The 26,126-nt window shown below is 52.3% G+C and overlaps 1 protein-coding gene and 1 pseudogene across 1 annotated transcript; one reads left to right on the top strand and one right to left on the bottom strand.

Annotated features, from left to right (window-relative positions):
• The first annotated feature begins 7,424 nt into the window (after positions 1 to 7,424).
• LOC142851366 (large ribosomal subunit protein eL43-like) lies at positions 7,425 to 19,538 on the top strand (annotated as a pseudogene).
• Positions 19,539 to 24,130: 4,592 nt separating this feature from the next.
• Positions 24,131 to 25,855, bottom strand: Fgf4 (fibroblast growth factor 4). The gene is made up of 3 exons (XM_075974938.1): positions 25,473 to 25,855; positions 24,988 to 25,091; positions 24,131 to 24,546 (listed from the first exon to the last, which is right to left on the bottom strand). Exons 1-3 carry the CDS (start codon positions 25,798 to 25,800, stop codon positions 24,370 to 24,372), a joined length of 609 nt encoding a protein of 202 aa, XP_075831053.1. The 5' UTR covers positions 25,801 to 25,855; the 3' UTR covers positions 24,131 to 24,369.
• Positions 25,856 to 26,126: the final 271 nt, after the last annotated feature.

Genomic DNA, 26,126 nt, shown 5'->3' with positions numbered 1-26,126 from the left:
CCAGAAATGGATAAGCCCTACCCTTCCCTCCTACAGTCAAGGGCTTCTTTTATTTTATTCTTTTTTAATTTAGGGTCTTTTTTTTTGAGACAGGGTTCATTTGTGTAGCTCTGACTGTTCTGGAACTCCCTTTGTAGACCAGGCTGGCCTCGAGCTCACAGAGATCCACCTGCCTCTGCCTCTGCCTCTGCCTCTGGGTTTAAAGGTGCAGGCTACCATTTCCGGGCAGTTTTCTTTCGTTGGTGCAGTACCCACAGAGACCAGAAGAGGGCGTCAGAGCCCCGGGAGCGGGAGTTACAGAAATTTATAAATTTCCAAACCTGGGTGCTCAGAACGGAACTTGGGTCCTCTGTAACCAGCAAGTACTTTTAACCGCTCAGCTGTCTCCACCCCACTGGCTTGTTTTACCACAGCGGCTACAGGGGAGGCTAAGCTTGCAGCTGGTACCTGTGAGATAAAGGGTTCAGGGTTACACAATAGTCCTGCCATATGAAGGCACAGGTGGTCACCAAACAACTCCGCAGTGGATGGACAGGTAGTAGGTGGGAAATCATGGTGGTCATGCCTGGATAACTGGAGGCTCGCCGAAGGATTGAGTGTGGTGAGCCCAATCGCCAGAGTTGTCCAGCCTGCAACCCCACCACGGTGCAGTATGACCCTTTTATTTGTGTGTTTATTTTCTCTTTGTAGCTGTCTTTTCCACTATCCCCTCGCAGGGCAGGCAGTGACCTCTTCTTCCCCCTTCAATTCAGCTGCTCTCTAGTACCTCGCTCAGGTTTTCATGGCGTAAAGGAAGTCCGGTTGTAATGGACAGCTGGGAGAAGGGAGCCTGGCCAGTAGAGAGGGTAGGGAAGTCAGCTGATCTGCTCGGGACTGGAAAGCTATACGATAATCTGGCCGCCTCTTATCCCAGTGCTCGCTAGGCCAAAGCAAGAGGATTGCTGCTAGTTTGAGGCCAGCCTGAACTACACTGCAAGACAACAGACAGTGGGTTGGTGGGGCCCAGAGCCACCCGGAGCCAGATCCCAGCAGCTGGAGAGACCAAAGGCCTCTGCACAAGAGCTGAACACACCTGTAGACTACTCACAACGTGGGCCAAGCACAGACCCTGTGCAGTAGGCACTAGCTGTCGACACACAGGGAACACCTTCCTCTCTCCACGGTTTTTTGTAGCCCATTGACAACAGGATTTTGGTGACAGTCGCTTTTCTTAGTGACTTAGTGACTCACAGAGGAATCCCATGTCAATCTGTGTGTGTGTAGAAACTCTCCCTAACTTTCTTTTTCTTTAAGAAATTGTTTATATTTGTTTGTTTGAAACATAGTTTATCTGTGTAGTCCTGGCTGTCTTGGAACCAGTTCTGAGGCCAGACTGGCCTCAAATTTAGAGATCTGCCTGCCTCTGCCCTCCTTGTGCTGGGATTAGAGGTGTGCCGCTACCACACCCAGCTTCTTTTTCTTGCTAAGGTATGTTTGCAGGTGGAAATCAAAGAAAGACCCTGGGTGTCATCCCTAGGAACACTGCCAGCTCCCTAAGACAGGCTCTTCCACTGAACCAATGCTGAATTGCCTAGCAGAGACCCCTCAGCATCCTCCTGCCTTCACCTCTTCAAAGATGGAGTTGTAAGTGGGTCCCACCACACCTGGCGTTCCTGTGTGGGTCCTGGCCTTGAACTCAGGTCCTTAGGGTTGCCTTGCAAGCACTTTATAGACTGAGCCACATCCCCAGCTCTTACTTTGCTTTTGTGAGGTGTAGCTGAAGGACCGCTGGCTCTGACTGCCACTACAGACATTTCCCTCATGACTGAGGAATCCCAAATTCTGACATCACTGTGACCCCAAGTGGATTCCTAGAGATGGCAGAGAGGAATAGACAATAGTGGTGCGGAATATTATACAGCAAAGAAACACAAATAGTTTTAACACCCACATGTGTGGATCTGAGAGATGTGATGAAGGTAGAAAGGGAAAAATGTGCACACACACAGAGAGAGAGAGAGAGAGGGAGAGAGAGAGGGAGGGAGGGAGGGAGGGAGAGAGAGAGAGAGAGAGAGAGAGGAGTCAGAGTGAGCAGATGAAAGGCAGCTCGCTAGAGAGGTGTGTCTGGGCTGTTAAACTACAAAGCAATGGGTGAAGGGGCAGAAGGAAGGTTCCCTGGGGCAGGGAGGCCAGGCTGGGGTCAGAAAGGGCATAGGGTGGGGCTGTGGGGTAACCAGTCCCTTCCTGGTATTGGCTGCTGTTGTCCTAAATGGGCATCTATTTTAACATGATTCGCAAAGTCTCCCTGTGTGCTAATGTGTACTCTCTAGGTACTTCTCAGTGTCCCAGCTGCTAGGAGAACCCCCCGAGGGGCGGGGCCAGTGACCCTGAGGGGCGGGGCCGATGAGCCTGAGGGGCGGGGCCAATGAGCCCCGAGGGGCGGGACCAGGCGTTTCCACTTGGATGTTAAGGATTGGAGACCACAGCCAAACTGTGCAGGGCTGTGGCTTGACAGCTGGCCTCTAATTCCCACCTCCAAACAACTGAAGAATGGTGTTTATGGTCCCTAATCACACCTGGAGGCCTGAGTCCAAGGAGGAGGGGCCTCTTTCCTGGGCACTTGGCTCTGAGCGGTGCAGGACGGTGTGGCCATGCTTGTCCTGGCCTCTGGTGCCAAATGGCTGGGCCACAAGGGCTCTGAGGTTGTCTTGGGTGAGGGGACTGTACTGTCCTTCTTGGGTGCTACAGGCCAACTCTAAGGCCCTGGGAGACCAGCTGTCACTTGGACACAGAGTCACACCCTCAAGAAGGTTCAGAGGCCCAGAATCTGCCCAGAGGTGATGGCAGCTGGGGACACTAAGGGCCAATTCATAGGGGGCTGCTACTTTTCTGAGGTGTGGCATTCCACAAGGTGATGGCTTCAGGCTCCCGGGTTGGGGACCTGGACTGAAGGTGGTCTTGGGCTCTGAAAGGGTCAGAGGTCGCGGGTGGAGTTAGATTTCAGAGGCAGCATCTGAGGGGCTATTCAGGCACCTTCCAGGTGCCATGGAGCCTCTGAGGAGCTGGTGCTGGGTAACAGAGTTGGCCGACACCTGCCTACGCACCGACACTGGGCACCAACACCATGTGAGACTGTCACCTTCTGTCCCACAGGGATCAGTCTCGGGTTCTTCATGCACCTACTGTGCTGTGGCTGCTGGAAGTTTACGCAGCGAAGGGAGCCTATCTGCTGTGGGGAGAAAGGTCCTGCATTTCCCACAGGGAGCTGAGCCTGAAGCAAGGCCAACCCACCAGAACAGGCCTGTGAGCATGGTTGGCACAAAGGGAAGAGTTGGCAGCTCTGAAGTCTTGCCCACTGCCCAGCGTTTGTGCTGCAGGGGGGAAAAGCCGCTCATGCTGGGCACATGGCATGACAAGCAGGGGGAACACTGGCCAGAAGCCAGGAGTCCTCATGCAGGCTCCAACCTGCACAGCTGTACGAGGCCGGCCTGCCTGCCGGGACAGATGTGTGGGATCTTGCCCACCTGTGTGTGTGCATACAGGTGCAGACAGTCCAGAGACACACAGGCTCATGCATATACATGCACACGCACACACACGTTCTCACAACCTTGTGCTCAGGTCCAGGATGAGGGTGGATAAATGATAGAAGCCCTGGAAGTTCCCTGGGCCAATTAAGCCTGATAAATCTCTGTAGAGCAGTGGTTTTCGTCCTTCCTCATGCTGCGACCCTTTACTACAGCTCCATGTTGTGGTGACCCCAACCATAAAATTATTTCATTGCCACTTCATAAATTTAATTTTACTATTGTTATGAATTGTAATGTAAATTGATGGAGGAAGGTCATTGGTTAAATAAACTGCCTTGGCCCTGATAGGTAAGAACATAGGTGGGTGGAGTAAACAGAACAGAATGCTGGGAAGAAGAGGAAGTGAGCTGAGAGAGGCCATGCTCCCCTCTCCCAGGCAGACACGATCGATGAAGCTCCGACCCAGGATGGATGTAGGCTAGAATCTTCCCAGTAAGTGCACCTTGGGGTGCTACATACCTTATTAGAAATGAGCTAGTCCAGATGCGAGAGTTAGCCGAGAAGGGGCTAGATATAATGGGCCAAGCAGTGTTTAAATGAATACAATTTGTGTGTTATTTCGGGGCATAAGCTAGCCAGGCGGCCGGGGTGCTGGGGATGCAGCTCCGCCGTTCCTATTACTACAGTAAATATCTGATATGTGACCCCAAAGGGGTCGCAACCCATAGGTTGAGAACTCCTGGCATAAAGACTGGCCTGGGGACTGAAAGACCCAGTTGCCCACCTAGGAGCTTGGCGTAGCTCTGATGGCACTTAGCACTGTGGAGGCTACAACTGACCCCGTTGTCGAGGCTTTCATAGGCTCGCCCAGGTCCCAACAGCAGGCAGGAGGAGCGTTCTGGGCCCAGTATCCATGTGTTGCTTCCATCTGGGGCTGTACCCTGTAGAGCCCAGGACATGGGGGCACAGGAGGACCTGGCATGGAAGTATGCCTGCCCATTGCATGCCCTGGCACTGTCTAGTAAGCCACCGCCCCAAGTCTCTTCAGTTTCAGTCTCCAGAGTCAGGTTTACAAACAGAGGTCAGAGGTCATCCAGACATCCATGCCAGACCAGAGGGCTGACCTCTTTGTGACCAAGTCAGAGGAACCCTGGGACCCCAGTAAGAAACTTCAGGCCCCTTGGCCACCATCTGAAATATTGCTTAAGGGTTGATCCTAATCACCCCTAATTTAGGGGACAAATGGCCAATTAAGGGACCATTTGAGAAGCAGAGAAGCAGAAGGCTAGTAAGGAGACAGACAGACGCGACACAGCCCCCTCCCCCATCACATGGTCAGAGTCTGCTTGCCAGCTGAGTGGAAGACACAGTCTCCTCTCCGGACATCGAGGAATAGGGAGGGGTACCCCTAGGGCCACCAAAGTCCCCATGGCAACATGCCCCAAAGGCTCTGCAGCTCATGTAGCCCCGGATTCTGCCTCTGACACTCAGTGGTAGGGATGTCCACACAAGGTCCACACTAGGCACTTGGCAGGGACAGCCAAAGCTCGAGTGTAATCTTAGTTTTGTATGTGAAGGGCTGGGGCTGGAAGGGGGCAAAGAAGAAATGAACAAGCAGTAGGCAGAGCAATGGCTGCACAAGAGGGAGGGCCAAGTACTGAGGCCCAGTTCCTACACGAAGACAGATGTGGTGCTTGTGTCTGTAATCCCAGGAGGCACAGACAGGAGACTCCCCAGAGACTAGTGAGCTGCAGGTCTGGGGTACATGGCAGAGAGCAGGAAATCTTGCTTCTTGGCCCTCAACACCACAGAGATGCTGAGACATGACTGACCACCCCACAAGCAGGCCCCTTTTTGGGGGGGGATCCCATGACTCCTTCAAGCCCTCTCAAGGCCATTATCTTCAGTGTTCCTCTATTCTTGGGTCCGGTGTCCACTGTGAGCAGGTGACCTTTGACGTTCCTGTCTCCTGGTTGACCTGTGAGGCCCTCCATGGCAGGATGAACCCTCGTCATCTGATGGCCTTGGCTCAGACCAGGGCCTTCTGGTCCTTATAGAGCCTGTTGAACAGATGACTAGGGAGCCTGCAGTCCACCAAGGCCTGTTGAGGGTGCATGACAACGCACTGAGGGGCAGGCCAGCTGGAATAAAGTCTTTGCTCCTGGCAGACCTTGGCTTCCTCGGCACCCCCCAAGGCAGGGGTGTAGAAAGGGACAGTCATAGGAATCCCCGTACCAGTGCACAGCTGTCGGAACTCCAAAGAATCACATGCCTTCTGAAGGCATAGACCTACACGCAGGCAACACACGCACGCGCGCACACACACACACACAAAATAAAACAAGATTTTTTTTAAAAGGAAAAAGACAAGAGGGAGGGAGAGAGCGCGCCACTTTAAGCTGCACTTCCGGGAGAGGAAGAATGAAGACTTTCATGGCCCTTGGTGGCAGAGTGGCATCAGAGGAATTCCAGACCAGTGACCTTTGCGGGAATATGCCACTCCTCAGCTGCCCAAAGCTCTGCGGGCGTCGCCTGTGGCCTCTCCATTCTCTAGACGACTTGTTTCCCCAGCCCTGACATCTGAAGACAACTCTAGCTGGGGTCCGCTAAGGACCTTGGCTCTCCTTCCTGTAAGATAAGATGGGCCGATGACCAATATGATCTCTTTGCCCAGCAAATTGAGCCCTGATGGCTGCTCACTCCTCCTCAACCCAAAGGAGGCTTGGGCGGGGCCGGTGACTGAGTCTGCAGTGGGGGAGGGGTGAGCACAGTGGCAATGACCTGATCTGGCTATGACCTCCACTTTGCTTTGATTTCATTGCCAGTCTTTTCGGGGTATTTGCAGGGTTTCTCTGATCTCTTGCTCTATGGCTTGCCTCCTCTAAACTTAGCTCTTGATGCCCATCTTGGGACGGGGGAGATGTTTACTCAGTTTGGATCCCTTGCACCCATAGCTGGGTATAATGGCATACACTGGAGCCCAGCACTGGGGAGGCAGAGACAGGGGGATTCCTGGAGTCCATTGGATAACCAGCAGAAGTGAATCGTTGAGGTCCAGGTTCAGTGAGTCTCTCTCTGATCTATAACTCCAATTTCAAGGAATCTGATGCCCTCGTCTGGTCTCAGCTGGTACTGCTGTGTTACATGGTGTACAGGCTTATATGCAGACACACACTCCTAACATACAAAATAAAAACACATAAACCTTAAAAAAAAAAAGGAGGTGAAGATGACCCCTGACTTGACATCTGGCCTTCACATATGAATGCATGCATGTGCACATTCAGCACATACACACATGCATGCACACACACACATGTAAACATACATGCTTGTATTTGTACACCTTGCTTCAGGGCCAGTTCATCTCTCCTCCCTCCTGTCCCTCGAGGAAGTTACAATGAACACTGGGATCATCTGTATCTGAAATGTTATGCATGGCATTGCTATTTTGGAAGGCCGTGGAACTTATAGGAAATTGGACATAGCTCGGAGGAGGAAGGTTCCTGGAGCAGGCCCTTAGGAACAGATTACCCAGGACCCCCTTCCTATCATCTCTGCTTCCTAGCCCTCATAATATGAACCAAATCGATCCACCTCAGCCTCACACGTGTTGAGTGCTAGGTATAAGCCTGACTTGGAATGGTGACATTCTGATGCTCCATACAGACACGAATTTTGGGGATCACGATTCAGCTGAGCATTTGTTTTGCTGTTTGACGTGTGTGAAGGCCTGTGCTTCAGAGCAGAGCTGCAGGCTGCTGTGTTACTCCTACCCACATTGGGAAAAGAGAGCCAACAAGGCAAGGTGCTTGACTGAGCGAGCACTCACACCAAGTAGGGAGCTGGTAGAGTAGGAGTCAGTGTTCCCATGCAGAAAATGACTCTCGGGTAGGCCACGCCACCTTCACGGCCATGGCCTCCACCACAGGTCAGGACTATTGCCAGACAGGGTCCTGCTCCTTCGACTGTCATCCCACTGAGAGCTGGCACTTCAGGTGGCTGCCCTGCGGGCCCCTCCAGGTGGGCTCCAGGCCTTCAGAACATGGTAATGACCCCGAGTGTTCTCTATCACATCCCCCTTAAATGGTCCATTAAAGGCAAGTTGGGGCCTAATGATTACAGGGAGAGTTCTACTGGCTGTGCCTTTGAAATGCACGGAGGTTGCAGGCACTGGGCAGAACTGGGTGTTTGAAGTGATGGTCCTTCCAGGAGCATCTGGAAGGCTGGACTGCCCGCATTACAGACACACCGGCACAGCCGCTCTCAGAGGGGCCCAGTGCTGAGCTGGGCTCTGCTCTTCTCTCTAGATTTGACTCGTCCCAACCCCAGGATGCTCCTTTAAGTCTTTCTTTGGTGTTGGGTGTGGAAACCTGGAGGGGGGGGTTAAGAAGGGTATTTTTTTTTTCATTTATTAATTTGGTTTTTGTTGTTTGTTTGTTTTAGAGACAGGGTTTCTCTGTGTAGCCCTGGCTGGCCTGGAACTCATTCTGTAGACCAGGCCGGTCTCGAACTCACAGAGATCTACCTGCCTCTGCCTCCTGAGTACTGGGATTAAAGGTGTGCACTACCACCGCCTGACTTTAAGGAGGGGATTTTTTAAATTTAATTTTATTTTTTTCATTTGTCTCTGAGATGAACTTCAGGGAATATTAATTCCAAAGAACCAGGTTTGTCTTATTAATTCAGGTCAAGCCAAGAGATAACTATGGATTCTGGTAATTAGTTTAAAACAAATTGACATTTGAAGTCAGGGGCATCTTCATCCTCATTGAAAACCTGGGGCAAAAGGCTAAATTTGGGGGACTAGCAACTTCCATTTTTCTACACACCCATACATCCCCAAAATACTTATCAAGTACCTATTTTGCGTTCTCTAACGGAGACAGCAATAGACACTCTGGGCTCCGTGGGAGTTAGGAAAGCCTAGGAGAGAGATGACGTGGGACAGAGACAAGTGTGCTCGGGAGGAAACAACACTCTAGGCTCCGTGGGAGTTAGGAGAGCCTAGGTGAGAGATGACTTGGGATGGAGACGAGTGTGCTCAGGAGGAAACAAATGGGAGCTGGTAGGGGTTGTGCTGAGGGTTGTCATTTAGGAACGAAGGTGAGCTAAGCCAAAAGGTCCAGACGGATCTCCATGAGAGGGGAGCCCGCCTTGCGAAGACATGGAGGAAAATAGTGAGCGAGTGCAAAGGGGCAGAAAATACATGGAGTCTTGCAGATTAACCTGGAAGACCAGTGTGACTGGGAGGAGCTAAGCACTATGGGTAGATTGGAGAAGAATACAGGAAGGGCCTGGCTGAGGTTCTGTGCCCCAGGCACTATGGGGAGTTTGGTGACATGTGTTGAAAGTCTCTTACTTGAAGTGTCTAGTTTCTCAGCTTCCTATTTTGGAGAGTACCACCAGACGGGAGCTTGCAGCCTGCTCTGGCATTTGTATGAAGTTGAACCCAACCTACCGAGTCAGAATCCAGCTTGCTGCAAGGGGAAGCTGCGCCAGGGCCTGCCAGGGTCTCCCAGACTGGCTATGGTGGGATTGGAGAAGACACAATCCTGCCAGGAAAGACTCCTGCGGCCAGCACCTGCTGTCAGACACGTGGGAAAGCGGCGCCTGCTGCCTCAAGACCAAGGGTGGCTGGGAGTGGCGCTGATTCAAAGAGCCAAGCCTCCCCTCCCCTCTCTGCCTTTCACAGGGGCCTGCACAGGTGCCTGGCAGGTGTGAGGCCCCACGGAGTCACAAAGGAGTGATGCGAGAAGTCTGTCTCACTACCTCCCTGGCCAACAGGAGACTCTGAGGTCCTCTGGTCTGCTTCTCTATCCCTTCCTGGAAAAGGGGAGGTGGCTGGGGGTGAACAGATGGGAATGGACCGAGCAGCTCCGTTCCCCAGGAACACCCGGGCTCCCCCAGCGGGACTTGTGCTTCCCTGGCCTGTTTGAGAAGTGATTTGCTGTATGATTTTGGCAAAAGGAAGAAAGGCTGGGCCTAGACCATGTGTGTGCCCAGGAAAGCCCTCAGTGAGCCTGGCACTGATAGAACCTGAGCATAGTTTCCACCTTTCAAGATCCTTCCCCATCAGATGCAGCTGCTCCCTGTCTACTCCCCCTGCTCTTTACCCCCACTCCCTTTATCCTTCCTTCCGTTTTTATCCTGGTTTGGTTTTCTGTTTTGTTTACTGTGTAACTCTGGCTGACCTTGAACTCTCTATGTAGACCAGGTTAGCCTCACACTCACCTGCCTCTGCCTCAGAAACACGGAGGTTAAAGGTGTATACCACCATACATGGCTTTTCTTTCCTCCCTCACTCTCTTTTTTCTTCCCTTCTTTTTAACAAAGAAAGATTCTCCTGCTGTAGCCGAGGTCTCGTCTTCTAGAACCCACTCAGCAGCTGGCATCATAGGTGTGTGCCACCACGCCCAACTCTACTTCCAAAGTATTGATTTTGCTGCTGTTGTTTGAGCTTTTGGTGTTTTAAGACAGGGTCTCGTGTATGTAGCTCATGCTGATCTTGAACTTGCTATGAAGCCAAGGATCATCTTAAACTGGCTTCAGAAGACTGCAGGAATTAAGAAGGAGCAGAGGTCAGGCCACCAGCGCCGAAGAACAGTAGGGCAGAGGTGGCCCTATGTGGGGACAGCGGATCAGTTGGCCAGGCCCAGATGTCAGAGCTTCAAATGCAGCATCTGTCTGTAGTCAGCAACGGTGGTCCTACAGTCTCTGCAGGAGGCAGAATGAGGGGACAGGAAAGAGGTGGCTTCAAGAAGTGCAGCTCAGAGATGCCTCTCGGGGCCTGACAGTGTCCCCAACTAGTGTGAGTGGCCCCAAGACCCAGCCTTATCCCACAGCAGAGTACCCCCTCCCTCCTCTACCCAAGGGTTTGCATCCCTGCCTGGGCCAGGGAGTGTCTCACAGGGGCAGGACTTTGTACTTCAATCGGCCTTTCATCTGAAGCCCCCAGGACCATGCCAGCTGGCTTAATTAGGGGCCCCACGCCACCTAAGTACTGTTTTGTAGCTGGACAGAGCACAGAAGACAGGGATTAAGTGATTTGTCCAAGATTATACTGCAAAGGTGCAAAGATCCCTCTTCTGGGGGATAGGGACATCCCCAACTTCTGCCTGCCACCACCCCTTTGCCTGCTGAGTCTTGTCCTCTCAGGGCCCTGAGCCCTCAGCTGATGGCCTGAAGCCAGGGGGGGATATCTGTAAGGGTCTCTGCCTGCTCGCAGCCACCACACTGCTGGATGCTGACTGCTCAGCCAGTGATTGAGGGATCTATCCAAGGATCTCTGAAAAGACAGACATAGATGGCAGAGTCCGGAATCAGCTCCAATAGGACCCACAAGGCCTCCCTTGGGGCTGCGGCTGGCTCTGAGCCTCAGGGTGCTGGGCTGGCAGGGGTGAGGGGGCCGGATGGAGATGCCTGGCTGTGAGGCAGCCTGTCCGTGGGCCCTTGTCCTGCTGGGAAATTCCTGGCGTTCTTTCTTCGGTTTGTGAGCTCATGACAAGGGAGGTGGGTGCCTTTAAAAGCCGGAAAATAAACTGTTCACGGCAAAGAAACAAACAAATGCCGCTCTGAGCTGAAGCAAGGTCCCTCTGGCCTGACTTGGGTGGAGTGGGGGATTGTATGGGGATGGGGAGTCAGTCATTGTCCTCGGTGCTACTTGTTTAGGGGATGGGAGTCATCATTGTCCTCAGCAGCGGTACTTGCTGAGTCCCGTGTGGCCACTCTCCCTTCTTGCTTCCCTACACTTGCCATTTCCTGGTCCCTGCTGCTGCGAGGGAACCAGGCTGGTCTCAGTGTCTTGCCCTCGCAGCCTGGTCTCAGGACAGATTCTGCCTACCAAGTAGCCAAGGCCTCTGCCCTGCTTCAAACAGCCCAACAGCTCCGGTGTCACTTTTAGCGGGTGTTCAGGGCTTGCAAGGGTCCCCCCCTTGGCCTTTTCCCGCCAGCCCAACATCCTTTCCTACTGCTCTCTTGGAACTTTTACGATCCAGTCCCCAGCCCACTAAGCCCTGCACTAAGAGCACCTTGCCCACCCTGGAAGTGCTTGCTGACTTTCTGCTGGCTTCTGGGCCCCTCCTGAGCACAGCTTCCTGGGGCACCGGGAGCATTCCCCAGAAACCCCCATCTCCTTTGTTGGCTCTCACTACTTCTAAGACAATACCCCATTTTCTTATTTTCTTTCTTACCACCAGTTCCTTGCCAGGGGCTCAGGCCCCATTCTGGTCTGACCACTCCTCAGCTCATCACAAGCTGAAGGAGCCCTGGGCAGCGGAAGGGTGCAGGGTGTCCAGAGTCAACATGACGACGAGAATCATAGATCAGGCAAGAACAGGGTGGTGACCAGGAGGAGGAGACCACAGAAGGAGGCAAGAATGATGCCACTGCTGGCTGTGCCCACACTGGATGCTCCTTCCAATCCCTCTTATGTCCCCTATACATGAGCACAGTCCCTCAGCCATGACTAAAGCCCCATCCAGGCTTCTCACCACTCTTAGCCCCATTGGGAGGGTCACTGTCCCTTAGCAATACAATCCCTGAGACAGGAGCGTGGGAGAATCCTTGTGGCTCCAGAAAGAAGAGCTGAGAAACAACTTCCTGGGGGAAAAAAACAAAACAGGAGGCGGGGCTGCATCTCAGCCTCCGATAACCCTGCAACCTGGCTTGGAAGATGCTTATGCTGTTACTTGTTTTTGAAATAGTGTCTTATGTAGCCCAGGGTAGCCTCCAACTTGCTAGGTAGCTGAGGATTACCTCAGATGAATATCCTGTCTCAGTGTCCTGAGTGTTGGGATGACGGACAGCAGCAGTTTGTCAGAGAACTGGACAAACTCTCTCTGAAGACCAGACTGTTTGAACATTTAAAGTCAGCTCTACCAGCGGAGGCGGGGGGGGGGGGGGGGGGGCGGGACCACAGGCCGGGACCCATTATTCCAACCTTGTTTGTTCAGAACCTGATGCTGAGGACAAGAGCAACAGGGACTTATTTTACAGGTAAGAAGAGGGAGGTTAGGAGAGGATATGGCCGCTGGCCCATGTCTCATGGAAACCATGTGACCTGACTGGGCTTCCCTGAGCACCATGTAACACACTGACTGGAATAACTGAGGCCCAAAACTGAGGGTGAGGAATAAAGGGTTCTGACGTCCATGGCCTCCCTGCAGGGCAGGAGCTTGTGGAAGAGAGCCCTCAGCCCCCTGGATGGCTTCCTGGCAAACCTCGGCCCCTCAGCGCTCCTTCTGGTTCCTGTTTGTGGCAGCCATTAGGGACAAGACCCTGCGTTAGCACATGAATAGCCAGGGATTTCCTGGGCCAGGTTGCTCGCGAAAATGCACATTTCTCACCAAAAGGGCCCTAGTTGGGCACTGCACACACCAGCAAACGGCCAGCCTGAGCCCTGCACCAGGTGTGAAGGCAGCTTGATGCTCCCAGGGGGCTGCCTGGGTCTTACCTAGCTGGAAGGAGCCAACCTCAGCTCTGCAGGAACAGACACCCGGGGTCCCCAAACAGACCCAGGCCTTCACCCCCAACAGGAAGGAAGGCAAGGTTTAGAAGTATTCCCTCAGAGAGCTGCCTGGGACCAGATCCTGACCTCCTGTTCATGCTCATTCATTCACGCCACAAACCTTAGCCCTGTCCTTCCAGCATGCTGGTTCCTGCTCTAGGTGCTGGGGTGCCTCAGCAAAGCAGGCAGAGGAGATGGGATCCCGCTCTTACAGGCTCAGAGCCTGTGGCAGGGGCATAAAGAGTAGAAAGATAGATAGATGTGTGGGCTTGGGAGGCCTGCTTCAGCAGGGCTCAGGAAAGACAGCCTTTGAGGCAATGAAGTGCAAAGGCCCTGAGGCTTGGCTGGACAGAGAGAGCATGCAGGGCTTGCTCTCTTGCTCTGGCCCCGCTGAGTCCAGTGTTTAGTGATCCACTTGAGTATGGTGCTGTCTCTGCTTTAATCCCTGGACACTTTCACACAGGGCCAGCTCCTCTGGTCCCTGTGCCTGGGGCTGACAGGCCAGGTCTATGCCTGTTACATGCACAGCCCAGTCAGGTCGATGGAGCTGGGATAGGGAATGTTTCCACAGTTGTAGGAAGCAGGATGTTCACCCTGCTACTCCCCAAAAGATAAGTCTACCTCTTAGCTTCTGGAACCTTTCTCGGAAATAGGGGCTCTGCAGAGGCAACATTGCTGAAGGTCTCAAGAATATCATACTGGGTTCTGAGCAGACCTAAGTCTAGCAGCAGGTGCCCTTTCAGAGAAGGGGAGGGGAGAGAGCAGGGGTACTGGGGGACAGTCATCAGCACCCAGTCCTGGAGCCCAGGAGCTCTAGGAGGAGGCAAGAAAGAATCTGCTCTGAACCTGGGGAGGGATACAGCCCTGCCCACCCCACTGCCAACTGCTGGCTGCCAGGACTACGAGGAACTTAAATCTGTGTTATTCAAAACCAAGACCAGAGCCTTGTGTGACCTCACAGGAAACACACACACACACACACACGCACACACACACACACACACGTCCTCAGATTCCTCAGCATGGATGGGGCCCATTTTAGACATTCACAAATTCTTGTCTGCTAGAAGAAGGCCTCAGGAGACACTGGAGTGACATGGCTTGTCCATCCATTGTAGCCTCTACCTGCGGGGAGGATATGAGGGTGGGAGGTGGATGGGGGTCCAGGAGAAAACATTGCTTCAGCATGTATGCCTTCCCAAGTCTTCTGGACAATCTGGGGCCCTGGCTGAACCTAGGCTGGGCCCAGGCTTAGATCTTTCTGGAGCCCCCCACCCCCACCCCGTGCTCTTCTGAGTCTGAGGGAGGCAGAGCAACTCTGGCTAGCCTCTCTGTGGCCCTACTGTCCCTCTAGAAGACAATTAGGGGCTATTTGAGGTCATCAGCATATTCTGGTGGCAAATGTAACCTTAATGACATTAGCTCTGAAATACAAATAAGCCCGGCCCTGGAGGGGTTCAAAGGGGCTCAGGAGGATTGGGGTCTTCTCCAGGTCTGCTTGCCTCTCTATAAACCTCCTGGACTGGTTCAAGAGGCTTGGGAGAGTCCAGGGCTGCCTGGGGAATGGGAGGGAAACTCTCACCTCACCACAGGAAGGCAGGTCAGGGGGCACTGACCTTTTAGGTGATTGGCTCAAGGGCCTGAACCTCTCTTCAGGCTCACCTGCGGTGAAGTGCTGAGGCCTTGCTCTACCTCATCCATCTTCACAGGTATGCCCTCCACTCTGCACTCCCTAACCTGGGATGTGGACAGGCTACCAAGCCCTGAGGACTAGAGGAGAGGCCAAGGGGTGACTCTGTGTACTGCACATGAGAAGGTTTTGTTCTAGGGGACCGGGTCTCCAAATGCTGGAGGCCTAGCCCCCAGTAGCTCAGGATGCAGTAGGACGGGGCCACTATTATGGGACCTGATCCCACAGAGCTGGTATCCTTATAGGTAGAGATCAGGGCGCAGACATAAAGAAAAGGGACGTGTTCGGACACAGGGAGAAGACAGTCTGGGAGCTGCAGGCACAAGGCAGCTAGCACAGCTGTGGCTTTCCAGCCTGAGGACATGGGACATCGAAGGTGGCTATCGAAGCCATTGGCTGTGGAGCTCTTCCCTAGTGGCCTGAATCGGCCTCCAAATTCCTTGCTTTTCTTTTGTGACAGGGACTCACTATGTAGCCCCTGGCTGGCCTGGAACTCACCACGTAGACCAGTGTAGTCTCGCACTCTTAGAGATTCTTTTGATTCTGTTCACCACATTTTGAATTCTGGGATTAAGGTGTACACTTTCACTCCCAGTTTTTTTTGTTTGTTTGTTTGTGTTTTTTGTTGAGACAAGATCTCATTCAGTCCACACTACTCAATTTGTAGCTAAAGATGACCTTTACGTCCCTATTCCTCTGCTTCCAATACTCAAACACACGTGTACATTAAAAGAAAAATATAGGCAGGAAGTGATGGCGCATGCCTGTAATCCCAGCACTCAGGAGGCAGAGGCAGGTGAATCTCTGTGAGCTCTAGGCCATCCTGATCTACACAGTCAGTGAGTTAGAGGTCAGCCAGCACGACAGAGTGATACCCTGTCTCAAAACTGACCAACCAGTCAGCCAATTAATTAATTAATACTAAATTGATCAGGAAAACTTAGTGGTTTAAAAGCGTAAGAACAAGCCAGGCGGTGGTGGCGCACGCCTTTAATCCCAGCACTCGAGAGGCAGAGGCAGGCGGATCTCTGTGAGTTTGAGGCCAGCCTGGTCTACAAGAGCTAGTTCCAGGACAGGAACCAAAAGCTACGGAGAAACCCTGTCTAGAAAATCCCCCCCCCAAAAAAAGCGTAAGAACAGGACTAGGATATAGTAGCTAAGTGAGTGGCAGGGGGCTAGCCTGGCATGAAAGAGGCTCTCTCTGAGTTGGATCCTGTTTTAATGGTCAATTTGACATAGCCCACAGTCACCCGAGTCTCTGCTGAGGAAGAGCTCAGAGCATCAGGGCCTATAGCCATGTCTGTGGGGAGTTGTCTTGATTGTTAATTGATGTAGGAGGCCCAGCCCACAGTGGGTGGCTCCATTAGCCTGGCTAATTTTTGTTTGTTGTTTCTGTCTTTGGGAGAGAGTCTCATTATATAGTCCTGGCTTTCCTGGAACTCACAGTGATCTACCTGCCTCTGACTCCCCAGTGCCAGGATTAAAGGCGTGCACCATAGGGCCTGGTGATCCTGTGCTATAAAAGAAAGCCAGCCAAACATGAGCCCGAAAAGGAGTCGGCAGGCAGAGCCCTCCATGGTTCCTGCTGCCTTTCCCCGCTGTGCGTTTTTGTTGGAGGTGATGGCTTCAAGCTTGTACCATGACTTCTCATCTCTCAAGGACTGGACTTAGAAGCAGAATAAACCCTTTCGTCTCCTAAGCTGCCTTCGGTCAGGGTGTTTTATCACAGCAACAGAAATGAAATGAGGACGGGTTCCTTTGTACTGAAAAAAAATAGAAATAAGAGCATCTCCAGATGTCAAGATAACAGTCTTGACCCGTGTGCCCTCTACTGCTCACATAACCCCGGCACTGTTATTTGGAGTTTCTAGTTGTGTTCCTCAGAGAAGGTGCTCTGTGGATGGAGTCTGCCACTTAGGAGGCAGGGGAGTCTCTTCCCCTAGCAGCTACTCTACAAGTGGCTGGGTGACTTGCTCCTGTCTGCTTTGGCCAAGGAGAAAAAGGATGGCTGCCCCAACACTCTGTAGGGTGGCCCAGTTTCTCCTTGAGAACAGGAATCCAATGCTGTTCAAAGTTCCTACTTCCTGGCACTGGGACACTGAGGCAGGAGGATGAGGAGGTGAAGTGGACACTGAGGCAGGAGAAGGTGAAGGCTAGCCTGGGCAACATAGTGAGATCCTGTCTCAAAGATGCACATGAACGAACAAAACATTCTATTTCTATCTCATCCACAAGAGTGAGCCCCATGGACAAACTCAAACTCAAGGAATAAGAAAATATAAGGCCAGGTGTGTAGGTACAGGCCCATCCTTGGTCTCTGAACTCAAGGCCTGTTGGGACAAGTGAGACCCTGCCAAAGAAAGCAAAACGGGAGAACTGAACACAATCTGTAAAGCTAATGGCTATGAGAGTTCTACTCCTGTCTTGATGAGGGCATCTCTGTTCCTTTGTCCTGTCTGGTCTTCAGTACTAGGACTGGCTTTCCCCAGGCAGATGAAGTCTCTTGGGCCAATGGAAAATGTTCCAGGCTATTGGAGCTCTGTCTTCCCCCGGCCATGTCCAGCAGGGTGAAGAGCATAGACTTTGGGACATTGGAAAGCCCATATTGTCTAGGAAGGCCAGGGGACCCATAGGAGGAGGAAGGGCCCAAGTGCCCTCCTTCCACTTTCCCCAGGAAAAAGGAACTTTGCAAAACTGGGCTAGGTATAAGTGGCTTCCCTCTGCCAGTTCCATAGCCTGGGGAGTAATGGGTGCCCATCTGCGGTCCTTCCTTGCCCTCAGGGTCCAGCAGGAGCTGGTAGCCATCTGAGGACCCCCAGTGACTGAGGACTCACTTTGTCCCTTTTTACTGTGGGAGTGTACTCAGGACAGAGGCTGATTCTGCTTCTGCCAGAAGACTCAGGGCCAGCAAACCTTGCAAGCTCTGCTTGTCCCCAGAACCATCAATAACATAGGACAGCTAACCAGGAGCCCAAGTCAGAAAGACTCCCATGAAAGAGCACTCCCGCCGGGCGGTAGTGGCGCACGCCTTTAATCCCAGCACTCGGGAGGCAGAGACAGGCGGATCTCTGTGAGTTCGAGACCAGCCTGGTCTACAGAGCTAGTTCCAGGACAGGCTCCAAAGCCACAGAGAAACCCTGTCTTGAAAAAACAAAACAAAACAAAACAAAAAAAAAAAAAAGAAAGAGCACTCCCAAAAGTTCCTGTTTTAATTTTTGATTTTTGGTCTTTGATACAAAGTTTCACACAACCCAGGTTAACCTTAAACTTACTGTGCAGCCCTGGATGACCTTGAACTCCTGAGGTTCCTGCCTGTAGCACCTGTTCCCCACCACACCTAACAAGTCTCCTACCTCTACTTCCCCACTGCTGGTTTCTGGTTTGTTTGTTTTTTAAGACAGGGCCTGAGTGTAAACCGGGATGTCATTATTTAATGGTCAGGCTCAATGAGGGCTCTTAGTAGAGCATTCACCTCCAGGGCCTGCTAAGCGAGCCTCCACTTCCTTCTGGGACAAAAGACGCAGGACCTTGGGTGTCCAACCCTGTAGTGGCTCAGAACACTGAAGGTGGCCTGCCTCAGTCACACAGAGACATTTCTGCTCATGCTGACATGAAATGGAGGGGCACAGAGGTCTCTCAGTGAGAAGAGAGCAGAGGGGACAGCTGACAGAGCTGTGTCTGTCTCTGTCCTACCCAGGACTCCAGCATCCACCCAGCAAACCCGGGGTGCATACATGCAGGCTGTTCAGAAAGGGCTACTCTGGGCTTGGCCAGCTGTCCAGGACCTCTGACTGTTTTACATGCTATGACCAGTCCTTAAATAAAGGAATGAGGCCACCTGTCAGGTGCTTTGCAAACTCCCCTAGGGATGGAGGCCACTGCACTCAGGGAGGTGAGGGTGGAAACAGCCTTGGCTGATGGCACCCTGTGGTGTGTCTCCCTGCCCGGCACTAGAGTGCCAATCTAGCAGTACCAGTCTAGCTCATGTGGAACCCTGACTGGGTAGCACCACGCACTCACTCAGGACAGCTTCAGGTGGGCCACAGCCCAGTGTGCCAACTGACTTCCCTCATAGCCATTGTCACCAGAAGAGAAGTCTCTATTTGGTCAGAGTGACGCTTTAACACTTGAAGGTTTTCCTGAAGAAAGGGAGTGGGGGGAGCTCCAGGGTCACCCACCCGCGACACTCTAGTTGTGTGCGAAGTTTCCCCGAGTGTGAGAAGCTGGACCTCATAACCTGTGGTAGTGGGGACTGTGCGAGCTCTCCAATTAAACACCAAAGATTGTCAGGCTTGGTGGTGCTGGTCTTTAATCCTAGCATTCAGGAAACAGAAGCAGGCAGATCTCTGGGAGTTCAAGGCCAGCCTGGTCTACACAGTGAGATTCTATCTCAAACAAAACAACAACAAGCAAACTCAAAAACAACCCAAAAGCCCTAAAACCTGGGCCAGTGAAACGACCCAGTGCATAAGGAACTACCAAACCTAACGACTTGAAGGTAAGAACTTTTTTTTAAAAGATTTATTTATGCTCTCCGTGCTTGGCTTAGGTTCTGGCGACAGGGCTAAATGCACCGAGAAAGTCGGGATCGTCGGAAAATTTGGGACCCGCTATGGTGCCTCCCTCCGGAAAATGGTGAAGAATACTGAAATCAGCCAGCACGCCAAGTACACGTGTTCCTTCTGTGGCAAGACCAAGACGAGCCGTCGGCATCTGACACTGTGGTTCCTGCATGAAAACGGTGGCTGGCAGGGCCTGGACCTACAACATGACTTCTGCCATCACAGTGAAGTCTGCCATCAGAAGACTGAAGGAACCGAAAGACCAGTAGAAGTGCTACTGTTTGAGACCCAAGCCTACTCAATAGTGCACAGCCAACTAAATAAATGGGTTAATTTACGTAAAAGAATTTACCTATTTATTGACTATACAGTGGTTTGCCTGCTTGCAGGCCAGAAAAGGGAACCAGATCTCATTACATATGGTTGTGAGCCACCATGTGGTTGCTGGGAATTGAACTCAGGACCTTTGGAAGAGCAAGCAGTGCTCTTAACCTCTGAGCCTTCTCTCCAGCCCTGGTTTTGGTTTTTCAAGACAAGGTTTCTCTGTGTATCCCCGAATGTCCTGGAATTCACTCCCGTGTATCTGCCTGCCTCCGCCTCTTAAGTACAAGGATTAGAGGTGTGCAAAACCATTGCCTAGCTAAGAACTAATCTTTTTTTTTTTTTTTTTTTTTTTTGGTTTTTCGAGACGGGGTTTCTCTGTGGTTTTGGAGCCTGTCCTGGAACTAACTCTTGTAGACCAGACTGGTCTCGAACTCACAGAGATCCACCTGCCTCTGCCTCCCGAGTGCTGGGATTAAAGGCGTGCGCCACCACTGCCTGGCTAAATATTTATTTATTTACTTATTGTGTATACAATATTCTGTCTGCGTGTATGCCCGCAGGCCTGAAGAGGGCACCAGACCTCATTACAGATGGTTGTGAGCCACCATGTGGTTGCCGGGAATTGAACTCAGGACCTTTGGAAGAGCAGGCAATGCTCAACCGCTGAGCCATCTCTCTAGCCCCTAAGAACTAATCTTAAACAAACAAAACAGGATCTCAGTTGTCCTAGAACTCAGAGATCCCTGCCTCTGTGCACTGGGATTGAAGGTGTCATCACTGTGCCTGACCAAGAACTGATTTTTTATTTCTGATTTTTCGAGAAAGAGTTTTTCTGTCACCCTGGCCTGGAACTTGCTTTGTAGACCAGGCTGGCCTTGAACTCACAAAGATCCGCCCCCTGAGTGCTGGGATTAAAGGTGTGCGCCACCACCGCCAGGCAGACTGACGTTTCTAAATTGTTCTCTCCAGTGCCCAAGTCCTACACTGAAGCCCATGTACAACAAATACAAGGAAAACCTCAAGACCAAAGCAGAGCAAAGACCACAGCTTATTTAGTGCCTTCCACGCAAGCCATACTGTTCTTTCCTTTCTTTTTAATGGGCCTTGACCCCACTCCCATTATCCCTGTGCTGGAGGTCGCCAATCCAAAAGCACCAGTAGGTCAACAATGGGCTGCCATTGGCAACCCAAGTCATCTTGTTTGACTGGAACAGCCTTGCCGAGGACCCCAGGAGCCAGCAGGACAGGGTCCGCTCCGCTCAAGATTCCAGTTGCTTTTGACTGTGTGACTAACACCTTCACCACCATTCTCCTGGGGTGCTCTAATGGGGTGTGTGGAGTCAGCCTGGCAGCTGGGAGTCTGAATGGGTCAGGTGGCCCCTCCAGAGTAGGGCAGGTCCACACCTTTCTGCTTGAGGTGTTTCTCTGGAATTTGCCCTGTGCCTGGCCTCCTTTGTATGAGGACAAGTCACATAGGTGAGCCCATCCTTATCATTTATTATTACTAACACTAGTACAACTGTTATTGAGATAGGCTCTCACATAGCCCAGGCTGACCCCAAACTCACAGTGGAGTGGAAGATCATCTTGAAATTAGGATCCTTCTGTTTTCACCTCAGTGTTGGGATTACAGCTGTGCACCACAACCTACTCAAGAGATGCTGGGGACCCAAGACAAAGCCTTCATGTGTATCAGGCAAGCACTCTGAAGCCACTGAGTTAGTCCTCTAGCCCCTATCTATCTATCTATCTATCTATCTATCTATCTACCTACCTACCTACCTATCTATCTATCCATCCATCCATTTTTTTTCTATTTGTTTATTAATTGGCAGGGTTTCTATGTGTAGCTCTGGCAGTCCTGGAATTGAACTCAGACCTGCCTGCCTGTCTCCCGAGTGCTGAGATTAAAAGGTGTACACCACAACTTCACAGCCTTTAGGGACAGTACCTCCTCAGACTCCATTGTGGGCTACAGTTCCATCTTAAAAATGAAGGCAAAACAAACCCAAAATTGTAAACACACCCTGATATAAGCAAGTTATAAATGTATAAGGACAATTAACACCAAATTTTAGCCTGGTGTGGTGGTGTAAACCACCTCAGTACTTGAGTGGACGCCATCTTTTCCGGCTTCTAATGTGATCCCACCTCCTCACTGAGAACAGTCAACTGAACTAGCCAAACCCACAGGTATCGCCCGTGACTGTACTCAATCGGCCCCACTAGGCTTTGGTGATTATGTACCCACCACGGCTGTGGGCAGACTTCACCGACCCAGGTAGGCAGCAATAGAGTCCCACTGAGGGGGGACACTAGGCTGTGGCAACTGTGACATCCTTGCTTCCCGGTTTTCAAAGCCACATTAGCGTGTACACAGCTGGCTAAAATCTGTCTCCCTGCCCCCATCCTGCTCAGCTGCAAATAGAAAAAAGATGAAGCGGACACAGGGGCTTCGAGACACGTTTGCCATTTTTAATATCTTCGCCAATCATTCCCATCTCCAGTGGGGCTCTCTATACATGATCGAATGCTTCTCTCCGATCCAGTGTGCACAGCACATACTCTCTGGGTCGGCACCTGTATTAACTACAGACCGACTCTTTGTAACCAGGGCAGATACAGAAAACTTAAACCCATCCCACAACAAAATTGCAAAGGTACAGCTTTGTCCTTGGACACAGACAGGAAAGGAAGCTGCTGAAGAAACGGACCAGGATGTTAGGGAGGACCACAGCCTGTCGGAGGCAATATGGCCACCAAAAACCCCATCAGAGCAGGGCAAGTGCCTTCCACCTGTAGTCTCAACACTTGCTGACTCAAGCAGGAGCCATTCGGGGCTACAGAATAAGACTCCACCCCTCATCTCATCCCTGCCTCTCCAAAAAAGAGGGAGATATACTTTTGATTGAGTGGCCTGGCATGTGCCTGACTTCAGCCCCCAGCACCTAATAGTGTTTGTGGCCCTGCGCCTGCAATTTTAGCACTTTGGAAGTGGGGGCAGGAGGATCAGAAATTCAAGGTCAACCTCAGTAACACAGCAAGTCAGGGCCAGCCTGGGCTAAGAGTCCCTGTCTTTAAAAAAAAAAACAGTAACAACAACAACAAAACAAAAGACCTTCAACTACCTTTCCCCCAACACTCTTGGAGTCTAGGGCCTGTTTTCAAAAACACATAATCTGTATTGTCCTGTAAGCCAGCAAACATTAAGGGAAGTTTGGGACATTCTCCCACCTCAGCTTGGGGCGTGTCCCCTTCTTTCTTGGGCTGTGGTACAGAATAGTATTTAAGTATCCGATTAGCATTCAAACAAAGAGTTTTTGAAAGGAATGTGAAAGACAAAAAAAATGCCAATCAGATTTTCCCCGTCTTGCTGTCTGTAGCCTCCCATAAAGTTAATTTGGGACGTGGCTCAGAAGCCTCCCAGCAAAGTCTTAACGTCTTGGGGAGAAGCATTTGGGGCATTCGCTCTAGTGAGCTAAGGTCATTTTGTATAAACTACAAAGAGTCATTCATTAAAATTAAATGTTTGCCCTCACCTCAGCCCTTTTTTTAAATGCCGCCGACCCTGCCTCTTCCATCTTGGTCTCAGCGACAGGGGTTACATTCGTAAAATATATAAAGAAAAATATAAGAGTTACTTGACTTGGTGACCATATAGTGCACTCCGACAGCTGGCCGCGCATATTTTCACCATGAATACCCCTTACTAAAAGTAAATCATTGGGTAAAGATAGCTGGAACGTGACAAGAGTCCAGCAGGGCGCACGATGCTACATGTGGAAGAGAAGCCGGCAGAGTCTCCAGCTTGATCACCAGGGACTCAGGAACTCTGAGGTAGATGGGAACAGAATGCGGATGCGAACTCCTGCAGGCAGAACGCCTTAGGGCTGGGAAGGACAGTTCACTCTCAAATTGTGGAGTTCCAGTACAAAGCTCCCCAAATTCAGGGAAGCTTGTTTTTCTCCGTTTGCAAAACCACTTTCTGTTATATCCTGACAGGCCATCCTCTATCACAAAAAGTAGAATTTCATCCCTAGAGTCTTGAGTTGTGGCACATGCACCTCCTTGTCCATTCCTAGTTCCTTTCCCGGCAATTGACAAAGTTCAATGGCTACAAGCCACGTGCCCTGTTTGGCCAGTCCAAAAAAGGCAAACAGGAGTTTATAAAGTTGTCTAAGGGTCTCTCCCATCCGGTAGGTCGAGGAAGATTGACTGCTAGAGAGTTCAAAGATCAGCCATGGAGATCTAAAAACAGAGGCGGGAGGACTTCCAGGACGCACTTCTGTCCCTGGAGTAAACCGATCCGTTCGGGTTCATACCAAAGGGAGCTGAGGGAGCGGCTGCTTCAGGATGCTCCCGGACTGGAAGGAGCGATCGCAGGGTCCTCCTCTGACTGGCTCAGAGGCCCTAGGCAGGCCTTTCCAGACACAGAGAGGCCAGACACCCTTGGAATCTGATGTCACCGAGTTTTAAGAGACTCACACATGAAATAGCAGCACTCCCTGGGTTTTGATACTGAAGCAAGTCCGTCCCTACTGCACCAAAAAAAGTCTTAAGCTTCATTGGATTTGTTTGTTCTTTTGGTCATTTCCCCCCACCCAGAAAATGAAAAAAAAAACCAGAATTATAAATAATTGGGCATCAGTATATACATATTTAAATAATTAATTTAAATATCTTACACCTGTTTTTGCAAACAGTTCTCCATGGAGAGAAAGTGCTCCTCCTGAGGGGTGGGGTGTGCTTCCGAGGCTGAGGCAAGGCTCCGGAGGGTCACAGTCTAGGAAGGAAGTGGGTTACCTTCATGGTAGGTGACACTCGGTTCCCTTTCTTGGTCCGCCCGTTCTTACTGAGGGCCATGAACATGCCGGGGTGCGCGTAGGATTCGTAAGCGTTGTAATTGTTGGGCAGAAGAATCTCTTTGAATTTACACTCATCGGTAAAGAAAGGCTAAGAAAGAGGACACAGGGTGAGCCAGGGACCTGTTGCAGCAGGGCCCAAGAGGTCTTTCTAGGCAGGGTGTCAAGTCTGTCTGTCCCAGGCTTCAAGGAATTGTTAAGCCCACGCTAGGCGGAGCACAGCTCACCTGCCCGGTCCCTATCAATCTAGTATCTCCTGCAGCGCGCGTGTTCTGCCTGTTGGGACTCATCTCCGTTGGACCCGCCTCTCTCCTAGGATGCGTTAAGTACCCACGTACGGCCGGCAGAAATAGGGTGGGGCAGTCCCTTTGGTCTGGAAATGCAAGCTGCTTCTGGCTATTTTGGCTGAAAACCTCGAGACCCGGTAACCAGACACAAGTGCGTGCGTGTGGGTGGGGTGTGGGTTTTACAATCCTGCTAGCCCTGTACAATGTCTCCAGCAGGTGCCCAGCCAGACCCCCCGGGTACTTACCACACCGAAGAGCTTGCCCCTGCTGCTCATGGCCACGAAGAACCGGCTGGCCACTCCGAAGATGCTCACTACGCCCCGCTGCACCGGGGAAAGCTCCAGAAGGCCTAGGGTGGGAGTGGGGGCTCAAGTCAGGAAAGCGTAGGTGATCCTGGGCCCACACAGACCGTCCACCTGTGAACCTCTGGAGACCTCGACGCTGGGGTGAGTGGAGGTGAAAAACTCGGGGTCCCTAGCGCAAGCATTAAGAGCTGATAGCCCCCAAGGCTGGCCTCAGTTTGGGCACTTGTCCCGGGCTCCCGTGGGTGCGAACGGACGAAGGCGCTGGAATTCGCGGCCCTGGGAGCCCAGGCTTCCGAAGGCGGGAGGCGGGGCCCGGCCGGCTGGTGCGCTCCCGGTCCTCGGGTCCTAAGGGACGGAGCTTGAGCCGGCACAGTTCCCGGGTCTGCTGCTCGGGTCCTTACCCTCCCAGCACGCCCCGCACTTACTGTCGCCGGTGTCTGCGTGCACGCCGCCGATGCGGCCGTCGGGCAGCACCTGCAGGTGGAATCCGATGCCCACGTTGCAGTAGAGCCGCCGCAGTCTTTTGAGGCCCAGCAGGTAGTCCCCTGCGCCGCTGCGGACCGCCGCTTGCGGGGGTTGCGCGGCCACCGGCAGGCGCGCCAGCGAGCGGGCCACCAGGCCATCCCAGCCGCGCCCCAGTTCGACTGGCCGCGTGCCGTTGGGTGCGGCGGCCCCTCGACCCACCAGGGCCACCAGCAGGGCCACCAGGACCCTGGGCAGCAGTGTCCCCGTGGGCGGCCCGCGCTTAGCCATCCCGGCCCGCGGGCCGTGCGTGCGCTCGAGCGACGGGCCGTGAGTCCGGCGAATGCTGCGCGACGGTCGAGGCTATGGGAACAAACGGGCCTGCAACGGTGGCGGGACAGTCCCCCGCGCGCCCAGCCCCGCCGAGCAGCGGTATATATAGCCGGCGCCCCCTCCTACTCGCTGGCCCGCGGGGCGTCGGTCGACTGGGAGCCGGGGCGCAGGCCGCCTGCCAATCACCGCCGAGGGAGGAGGCGCGGACCGGGTGGTGCCTACTGTCACCTGGAGAGACCCCAGCCCCTAGCTTTTGGCTCCGCCCAGCACTCGAACCTGTTAGT

The sequence above is a fragment of the Microtus pennsylvanicus genome, chromosome 5 (assembly GCF_037038515.1).
Source record: "Microtus pennsylvanicus isolate mMicPen1 chromosome 5, mMicPen1.hap1, whole genome shotgun sequence".
Lineage (NCBI taxonomy): Eukaryota > Metazoa > Chordata > Mammalia > Rodentia > Cricetidae > Microtus > Microtus pennsylvanicus.
This window is presented reverse-complemented; position numbering and strand designations above follow the sequence as displayed.